This window comes from Linepithema humile, chromosome 3, assembly GCF_040581485.1.
Source record: "Linepithema humile isolate Giens D197 chromosome 3, Lhum_UNIL_v1.0, whole genome shotgun sequence".
NCBI classification, from domain to species: Eukaryota; Metazoa; Arthropoda; class Insecta; order Hymenoptera; family Formicidae; genus Linepithema; species Linepithema humile.
In genome coordinates, this window is record NC_090130.1 from 980,350 (window position 1) to 990,117 (window position 9,768).

The following is a 9,768-nucleotide window of genomic DNA, read 5'->3' on the forward strand; positions in this document are numbered from 1 at the left end:
GAGTATATTATACTGCAGGGGACATTATAAAATTAATAATGAAATTACTACAAGGGTAAAGTTACGAAACGTACCATCAGGTAAAAACAAAAGGTAAAATTGTAATTCTTGTCTCTCAGTCGCTCTGCGGATTATGTCTCGTGTTGCACTTTTTATATCCACATAACAAATTTTTATTTATTTAAAGTGTTTTTAATCAAATTATTATTCAACTAGTATCTTTGCTAAAAGCTAATTTAAATTGTTGAGGAAAGAAGCACGGTAATCGATTATTCTTCACTTTTTATATAATGAGTAATGTTGAAGAGGGAGAGTTTGAAATACATGTGTTAGATTTTACTTTTAAAGTGCTAACAATATGCGGTTGTTGGCGGCCGAAATCCTGGACATCGATATATAAACGTGTAGCGTATCGATTGTATACAATCTTATTGATTTTGCTAACAAATACTTTCGTGCTGTCGCAAATTATGGATATTATTCTGATCGCGGACAACCCCGACGATCTATCCGATAATTTTTGCATACTGCTCCCTATGTTTATTACTTGTTACAAAATGCTCAGTTTATTGGTAAATCGCAAAAGTATTGCCAAATTGACCAATATTTTAATAGAAGAACCTTGCAGACCGTTACGACCAAATGAAGTGAAAATTCAGCAAAAATTCGATAAAGGCATACAGTAAGTAACAAGCAAAGAATTATTATTACATATTAAACATTTTTAATCAGTTATAAAATAATAAATAAAAAATTTTTTTTTATATAATCCTAATTTTATCTTAACATTTTTTTTATTAAAAATGTTTTATGGTTTAAATTATATTTAAATTAAATAATTATAATAGATTCTGTACTTCTTTAAATATTTTTATGTATATAATAATATGCTAGGATCTTATTTTTTTTAAACAAGAAAATAAATACGCTTACAGAACTTTTACAGAATTAATACGTTGCATTATGCAACTCTGGGTCTGACAGCATGCGCCAGTGCCGTGTTTACATCTTTGTTGACGAATTTCGGTGAAAGAAAATTAACGTACAGAGCATGGATGCCTTTTGAATACTCATCTACGACTTTATTTAGCTTGTTGTATGCTCATCAATTAATAGGATTAACATTTGGCGCTCTGATGAACGTTGCTTGTGATGGTCTTCTTTGTGGATTTTTGGTGCACATTTGTTGTCAGCTTGAAATCTTGACAAGTCGTCTAAAAGAAATTATGTTTTATTCAAGAACTATTCGTGATTGTGTACGACAGCATTGTGTTATTTTCAGGTTGATTTTTATTAATTTATTTTATAAATTGAAAAATTTCTTATATTTAGTGTACATGTAATGAAGGAGCGAATGGTGTGTGAGGATGGTGCGTGTGTGCATGTGTGGATTGGTTGCGAGTAAGAATTCAAAGAATAAAGTTGAACGAGTAAAGTGCAAGAGACTATTGTTCATCTGCTTAAATATATTTTTTTTTTATTACTTTGAAAAGAGAATTTTTAGGATAACACTCTAGCCTTACTTTCTCACAGTAACACAATGTAGCTCTAAAAATCAATACATATTAATTGATTTTTATATAAAAAAATTTAGATATATCATTTTTTAATAAAATACTTGATTATTTTACTTAATTAATGATAATAAAACAATTATAAAATTTTGATCTAAATATGATTTATATAAAAATAAGTAAAAGAAATTGTTTATTTATGTCGCCTAAGTTACTCATTGTTAATTTCAGATTTGCTGTTATTGTAAATGCGACGTTCAATATGATTATTACCATTCAATTCGTAATGAGTATGTTAGTGGTATGCTTTAATCTTTATCAAGTAACTGAAATGACGATAAATGCAAAATATATTCGAATAGCGATGTTAATGTGTTGCATGTTAACACAAATTTTTGTCTACTGCTGGTATGGCAACGAGGTCAAGTTAAAGGTGCAAGATAATTTTTATTACTAGTCTGATACAGTATTACCATTTCTTGTCCGGGATTTCCACACACACATTCGAGGGGCTGTGTTCAAGTGCTGCTCAGAGCGCTAACACCTCTGATACTTTTAATATTTTGATATATAAAACTTATACTTTTGTTATAAAAAGTAAATATCTAAATTTCTGCCTTGTTTTAAATTTATATAGAATAGTTACGCGAAAATCAATGTATTAATTTTCTTTAACATTTTTTTATTCCGAAACTTATTGTGAAGATATACTAACAATACAAATTTTAGAAATATATTCTTTTTTGTATATAAAACTAATGAAATAAAAATATGTGTATACATATATATATATATATATATATATATTATATATATATTATATATATATATATATATATATATATATAATATATATATATTTATATATATATATATATAAATATTTTATATATATATATATATATAAATAAAATATTTTTATATTTAAATAGAGTCGTCAATTGATCGATAATATTTTTGAGATGGAGTGGCTGGCGATGGACAAAAATTTAAAGCAATCTTTAATAATAATAATGAGGCGTGCGACAATACCCATTGAGATTACTAGTTCTTATATTATTTCTATGAATCTTGAATCCTTTATGGGTGTAAGTATAAAAGTACATATAATTAAAATTACTTTGGAAAGTCAATATAACTTTAAAATTACGTAAATTTGATTTTATATTTTAAATGAAAATGTGCAAAATTAATTATTCATATAGCCAAATGTTAGCAATATTGGCAAATATATTGATATATTGATTGATTAGATTGATATATCGATATATTAATTGTATAGATTGGCAAAAATAAAATTTGATCGACTGTTTTGACAATTTAATATAGAATTTAATAAAATCTGGAGAATTAAAATCTATAAATTATAATTACGTTAACTCCATAAAAAAAATGATACCATGAAAGGTCGCGTTTATGTGTCTCTAACAATAAGTCATTATTGGCGAGATCATAGATTATTAATGCACGTGTATCTAAATTATAAAAGCTTGTATTTGTTGCAGGTACTTAAAACGTCATATTCGGTTTACAACTTACTTCAACAAATGCAGGAATAATGGAGTAAAAATGAAATTACTTATATAATATCTTGATGGTTATTTTATTCACAATCAATTGTTAATTTAATAAATGTAAATAAATAAAAATCAATAAAAGTCGCGAAATAACATAGCCATAATTAAACAAAACAAAAATCTGAATTACACATTAAACTATTTATTTTTTTTTTGTTACATTAAACTGCTACATATTTCAGCAAGAAACGCCATCAGCAAAAAATTGACCCATAAAAAAATATTTCTTTATCGCCTTTATTTTATTCAAAAACTGTAACATTCTCTAATATATACAATACGAATATTTTCAAGTAATTTAATTATTTCAATATTTTATAAAAGTAAAATGAATGTTTAATATTTAATAATTTTATTCTTTTTTGTCTATTTATTGTTCTTTTAGAAGATTATTTTATTTGAAAGTATTATTACGCTACGTTATCGACATTCTAGTTACTTAAAACATTATTTCAATTTATAACTTATTTCAGCAAACTCAGAAGCAATAATAATGTAAAAGACTAATAAAATCAATTAATCACGAAGGACTGGTATAAAATGTGCTTTGCAATTAATATTAATAATTAATGCTTACTTAAAAAAAAAACAATTTTTACAAAATGTTTTTTCTGCCATTTATACATATCTCTTAATATGTGTCTTTCTTGTAAATCCTTCTAGAATTAGTGATACGAGTTGGATGCTACTGTTATACGGATACAAAAAATTAAAAAGAAAAAAGCCAGATGTTCTAGAATTTTTTATAGTAATAGCTAGATAAGAAAGTCTTAACTTCATAGAAAATTTAAGTATTTAGAAATTAAGCATGCATAGAAAGCATATATGGAGGCATAATTTGTATGTACTAATATTTCATAAAAATAGATTGTAATTGTCTGTTCAATTCTTTAAGATTCAGTTTTGTATTGTTTATACTTTGCCTTCAGATAATACTGCATTTAAAGATGTAATTATGCTATGTCGCCGTCGTATTGTTTCTATATTGCATATTCGATTCATGAAAAAATTATTTAGCAAGAGATACCATTTTAAAAGAAATAACAAAGGGGAGAATCGTAGAATTGTAGGGGAGCATCCATATCTAAGAAATTCGATCGGTGAAACTATAGACTGTCAACAGTCATCAGTTTCTCAAAGATTTTATCACGTGCCATACCTATCAGTTATCGCTCAAAATGTTCTTTGACCTTATATTTTAGATAATTTAAATTAATTTACAACAAATATGTAATATATATATATACCATTTTAATTTCGTAATTATAATAAATAGAGGCTTTTTAAGGTATAATATGAAATACATAAATAATATTTATTAAGAACAAAAAAACTGTTCAAAAGAATTAATTTGCATTCAACAAACTAGTAAATTACTTCAGATATATATAAATATATATTATTAAGTTTTATATATATATATGTCGTACTTTACGAACAATATCAAAGAACATCTTTAAAAAAAAAATGCATATTCTTCAACTTACATTTAAACTTTTAACGATATTTGGTTGCTGGCGACCAAATTCCTGGTCATCGCTACATAAACGCATAGTGTACCATATATATTCAATCATAATGATTTTATTATTAAATACCTTTTTATTGTCACAATTTATGGATTTAATCATGACCGTGGAAAATGCTGATGATTTTTCTGATAATTTCTTTGTATTGCTTGCTATATTAATTTCCTGTTGTAAATTGTTTAGTATGCTAGCAAATCGCAAAAATATTATCAAGTTCACTAATATACTAACCGAGAAACCATGTAAACCATTGAAATCAAATGAAATAAAAATTCTGTCTAAATTTGACAAACACATAGAGTAAGTACAAAAAACAATAATTATAATGCACTACTTACTAAAATAATATTAAATTATAAAAATTCATCGAAAGTTTTGTTCAATTTTTTTTTTATTTAATATTAATTTTATATTTTAATTTTAAAATGTAATTATTATAATACATTTTTTAAGGTTTAAATAAATTTAATATCTTTTATGTTATATTTTAAACATATTTAAATAAATTTTTTTAATTATAGCATAACTATTTATTTACGTTAATTAGATCATTCAGTTTTTTATGGCACAGTTTTATTTTAAATTGCGGAAAGTTTGGTCTCATTTTACAATTTTGAAAAAAATGCTACGTTAAATTTTTTTTATATAGGGAATTCACAAAAACATAAAAAAATATGTATACATCTGCAGTTAATTTACAGGACCAATACTTGGCGCTTTGTATATCTTGCAATAGTAACAGTCTCATTCATCGTGTTGACATCTCTATCTTTAAACTTCAGAAAAAGGAAATTAACGTACAGAGCATGGTTGCCGTTTAATTACTCATCAACGACAATGTTTTGTCTGACATACAGTCACCAATTGTTAAGTTTGTGTGCCGGAGGTTTCCTAAATGTTGCTTGCGATACTCTTATTTGTGGATTATTGGTGCATATTTCCTGTCAGATTGAAATCTTAGCTTATCGTTTGAGAGAAATTATGTCATCTAAAAATATCTTACCCGATTGCGTGAGACAACATTATAATATTTTTAAGTTGGTCTGATATTGAATAATAAATTTTGCAAATTTCTTATTTTTTGTTTAATGTGCATACAAATATGTACGTTAATTATTTTAATATATTAATGTTTGTTTATCACATTTATATTAATAAAATATGTTTTTAACAAAATTATTATATATTTTAGGCTTGCTTTTATTATAAATGCAACATTTAGATTAATTATTAGCATACAATTTATGATAAGTATGTTAATAGTATGCTTCAGTCTTTATCAATTAACTAAAACAACAGTGAAAGCCAAGTTTATAGAACTGACATTATATATGATGTGTATGTTAACACAAATCTTTTTGTATTGTTGGTATGGAAACGAAGTAAAGCTAAAGGTACAGAACTTATTTTTATTTTTATAATAGTATATCTTAATAATATTTACTTTAAAAAATATATTAATAACAAAGATGATAATGCACTTATTTTTTTTTTGTATAAATAAAGTTGTTGACACATACATTACATTTTATGCAATTCAGTAGAGTCGTCAACTGGTCGATGACATTTTCGAAATGGAATGGCTATCACTGGACAAAAGTAAAAAAAAGTCTCTAATGATAATAATGAAACGAGCAATCGTGCCTATTCAAATTACCAGTGCTTATATTATTCCCATAAACCTTGATTCATTTATGGGTGTTTGTATAATTTCTGCTTTCTAGATATTTGCTATTAAATATATTTGAATCGTAATCATAAATATTTATAAATTATTTCCAGTTACTCAAAACCTCGTACTCTACTTATAATTTACTTCAAAAAATGCGGGAATAATAATATGGATCAAATCAACGTGCTATTTACATCACGAGATGAAATCAGGGAAAAGTGTGAAAGAAAAAAGATGTCAAACATTTTATACATTTAATATTGATAATTAGTACTCGTGTCACGTAGTATTATTAGAAAAATAAAGAAAAATTATCCAAGCGGCATTATTTATTTTATAATATATATAAATATTTTTTTATTTGGGATATTTTAGAAAAAAATTTTTGGACATTGTTCGGAACGTCGACAATGCCGAAGATTTCATTGAAAATTTTTATATTCACATAACAAATTTTTATTTATTTAAAGTGTTTTTAATCAAATTATTATTCAACTAGTATCTTTGCTAAAAGCTAATTTAAATTGTTGAGGAAAGAAGCACGGTAATCGATTATTCTTCACTTTTTATATAATGAGTAATGTTGAAGAGGGAGAGTTTGAAATACATGTGTTAGATTTTACTTTTAAAGTGCTAACAATATGCGGTTGTTGGCGGCCGAAATCCTGGACATCGATATATAAACGTGTAGCGTATCGATTGTATACAATCTTATTGATTTTGCTAACAAATACTTTCGTGCTGTCGCAAATTATGGATATTATTCTGATCGCGGACAACCCCGACGATCTATCCGATAATTTTTGCATACTGCTCCCTATGTTTATTACTTGTTACAAAATGCTCAGTTTATTGGTAAATCGCAAAAGTATTGCCAAATTGACCAATATTTTAATGGAAGAACCTTGCAGACCGTTACGACCAAATGAAGTGAAAATTCAGCAAAAATTCGATAAAGGCATACAGTAAGTAACAAGCAAAGAATTATTATTACATATTAAACATTTTTAATCAATTATAAAATAATAAACAATAAATTTTTTTTTTATATAATCCTAATTTTATCTTAACATTTTTTTTATTAAAAATGTTTTATGGTTTAAATTATATTTAAATTAAATAATTTTAACAGATTCTGTACTTCTTTAAATATTTTTATGTATATAATAATATGCTAGGATCTTATTTTTTTTAAACAAGAAAATAAATACGCTTACAGAACTTTTACAGAATTAATACGTTGCATTATGCAACTCTGGGTCTGACAGCATGCGCCAGTGCCGTGTTTACATCTTTGTTGAATTTCGGTGAAAGAAAATTAACGTACAGAGCATGGATGCCTTTTGAATACTCATCTACGACTTTATTTAGCTTGTTGTATGCTCATCAATTAATAGGATTAACATTTGGCGCTCTGATGAACGTTGCTTGTGATGGTCTTCTTTGTGGATTTTTGGTGCACATTTGTTGTCAGCTTGAAATCTTGACAAGTCGTCTAAAAGAAATTATGTTTTATTCAAGAACTATTCGTGATTGTGTACGACAGCATTGTGTTATTTTCAGGTTGATTTTTATTAATTTATTTTATAAATTGAAAAATTTCTTATATTTAGTGTACATGTAATGAAGGAGCGAATGGTGTGTGAGGATGGTGCGTGTGTGCATGTGTGGATTGGTTGCGAGTAAGAATTCAAAGAATAAAGTTGAACGAGTAAAGTGCAAGAGACTATTGTTCATCTGCTTAAATATATTTTTTTTTCATTACTTTGAAAAGAGAATTTTTAGGATAACACTCTAGCCTTACTTCCTCACAGTAACAATGTAGCTCTAAAAAGCAATACATATTAATTGATTTTTATATAAAAAAATTTAGATATATTATTTTTTAATAAAATACTTGATTATTTTACTTAATTAATGATAATAAAACAATTATAAAATTTTGATCTAAATATGATTTATATAAAAATAAGTAAAAGAAGTTGTTTATTTATGCCGCCTAAGTTACTCATTGTTAATTTCAGATTTGCTGTTATTGTAAATGCGACGTTCAATATGATTATTACCATTCAATTTGTAATGAGTATGTTAGTGGTATGCTTTAATCTTTATCAAGTAACTGAAATGACGATAAATGCAAAATATATTCGAATAGCGATGTTAATGTGTTGCATGTTAACACAAATTTTTGTCTACTGCTGGTATGGCAACGAGGTCAAGTTAAAGGTGCAAGATATTTTTTATTACTAGTCTGATACAGTATTACCATTTCTTGTCCGGGATTTCCACACACACATTCGAGGGGCTGTGTTCAAGTGCTGCTAAGAGCGCTAACACCTCTGATACTTTTAATATTTTGATATATAAAACTTATACTTTTGTAATAAAAAGTAAATATCTAAATTTCTGTCTTGTTTTAAATTTATATAGAATAGTTACGCGAAAATCAATGTATTAATTTTCTTTAACATTTTTTTATTCCGAAACTTATTGTGAAGATATACTAACAATACAAATTTTAGAAATATATTCTTTTTTGTATATAAAACTAATGAAATAAAAATATGTGTATACATATATATATATATATATATATATATATATATTATATATATATATATATATAATATATATATATTTATATATATATATAAATATTTTATTTATATATATATATAAATAAAATATTTTTATATTTAAATAGAGTCGTCAATTGATCGATAATATTTTTGAGATTTAGTGGCTGGCGATGGACAAAAATTTAAAGTAATCTTTAATAATAATAATGAGGCGTGCGACAATACCCATTGAGATTACTAGTTCTTATATTATTTCTATGAATCTTGAATCCTTTATGGGTGTAAGTATAAAAGTACATATAATTAAAGTTACTTTGGAAAGTCAATATAACTTTAAAATTACGTAAATTTGATTTTATATTTTAAATGAAAATGTGCAAAATTAATTATTCATATAGCCAAATGTTAGCAATATTGGCAAATATATTGATATATTGATTGATTAGATTGATATATCGATATATTAATTGTATAGATTGGCAAAAATAAAATTTGATCGACTGTTTTGACAATTTAATATAGAATTTAATAAAATCTGGAGAATTAAAATCTATAAATTATAATTACGTTAACTCCATAAAAAAAATGATACCATGAAAGGTCGCGTTTATGTGTCTCTAACAATAAGTCATTATTGGCGAGATCATAGATTATTAATGCACGTGTATCTAAATTATAAAAGCTTGTATTTGTTGCAGGTACTTAAAACGTCATATTCGGTTTACAACTTACTTCAACAAATGCAGGAATAATGGAGTAAAAATGAAATTACTTATATAATATCTTGATGGTTATTTTATTCACAATCAATTGTTAATTTAATAAATGTAAATAAATAAAAATCAATAAAAGTCGCGAAATAACATAGCCATAATTAAACAAAACAAAAATCTGAAT

The 9,768-nt window shown here is 25.4% G+C and overlaps 3 protein-coding genes across 4 annotated transcripts; all 3 read left to right on the forward strand.

The window, feature by feature from the left end:
* The first annotated feature begins 88 nt into the window (after positions 1-88).
* Positions 89-3,219, forward strand: LOC136998736 (odorant receptor 10-like). Of its 2 annotated transcripts, XM_067351840.1 has the most exons (5): positions 89-682; positions 947-1,282; positions 1,746-1,947; positions 2,447-2,602; positions 3,020-3,219. In XM_067351840.1, the coding sequence occupies exons 1-5, from the start codon at positions 291-293 to the stop codon at positions 3,071-3,073; spliced, it is 1,140 nt and encodes a 379-aa protein (XP_067207941.1). In that variant the 5' UTR covers positions 89-290; the 3' UTR covers positions 3,074-3,219. The 2 variants fall into 2 exon arrangements, with proteins under 2 accessions (XP_067207941.1, XP_067207942.1); XM_067351841.1 differs by lacking the exon at positions 947-1,282 and having other exon boundaries at positions 578-682.
* Positions 3,220-4,425: 1,206 nt separating this feature from the next.
* LOC105675879 (odorant receptor 94a-like) lies at positions 4,426-6,635 on the forward strand. Its single transcript, XM_067351847.1, has 5 exons — positions 4,426-4,920; positions 5,322-5,657; positions 5,813-6,014; positions 6,165-6,320; positions 6,403-6,635. Exons 1-5 carry the CDS (start codon positions 4,559-4,561, stop codon positions 6,454-6,456), a joined length of 1,110 nt encoding a protein of 369 aa, XP_067207948.1. The 5' UTR covers positions 4,426-4,558; the 3' UTR covers positions 6,457-6,635.
* Positions 6,636-6,725: 90 nt separating this feature from the next.
* On the forward strand, positions 6,726-8,542 carry LOC136998675 (odorant receptor 94b-like). Its single transcript, XM_067351755.1, has 3 exons — positions 6,726-7,257; positions 7,523-7,855; positions 8,317-8,542. The coding sequence occupies exons 1-3, from the start codon at positions 6,866-6,868 to the stop codon at positions 8,540-8,542; spliced, it is 951 nt and encodes a 316-aa protein (XP_067207856.1). The 5' UTR covers positions 6,726-6,865.
* The last annotated feature ends 1,226 nt before the right edge of the window (positions 8,543-9,768 follow it).

Coding starts and splice junctions, on each gene's coding strand:
- LOC136998736 (XM_067351840.1), top strand. CDS start 291: ATGAGTAATGTTGAAGAGGGAGAGTTTGAAATACATGTGTTAGATTTT. Junction 683..946: donor AAATTCGATAAAGGCATACA/GTAAGTAACAAG, acceptor GAACTTTTACAG/AATTAATACGTTGCATTATG. Junction 2,603..3,019: donor ATCTTGAATCCTTTATGGGT/GTAAGTATAAAA, acceptor TATTTGTTGCAG/GTACTTAAAACGTCATATTC.
- LOC105675879 (XM_067351847.1), top strand. CDS start 4,559: ATGCATATTCTTCAACTTACATTTAAACTTTTAACGATATTTGGTTGC. Junction 5,658..5,812: donor CAACATTATAATATTTTTAA/GTTGGTCTGATA, acceptor TATATATTTTAG/GCTTGCTTTTATTATAAATG. Junction 6,321..6,402: donor ACCTTGATTCATTTATGGGT/GTTTGTATAATT, acceptor AATTATTTCCAG/TTACTCAAAACCTCGTACTC.
- LOC136998675 (XM_067351755.1), top strand. CDS start 6,866: ATGAGTAATGTTGAAGAGGGAGAGTTTGAAATACATGTGTTAGATTTT. Junction 7,258..7,522: donor AAATTCGATAAAGGCATACA/GTAAGTAACAAG, acceptor GAACTTTTACAG/AATTAATACGTTGCATTATG. Junction 7,856..8,316: donor CAGCATTGTGTTATTTTCAG/GTTGATTTTTAT, acceptor TGTTAATTTCAG/ATTTGCTGTTATTGTAAATG.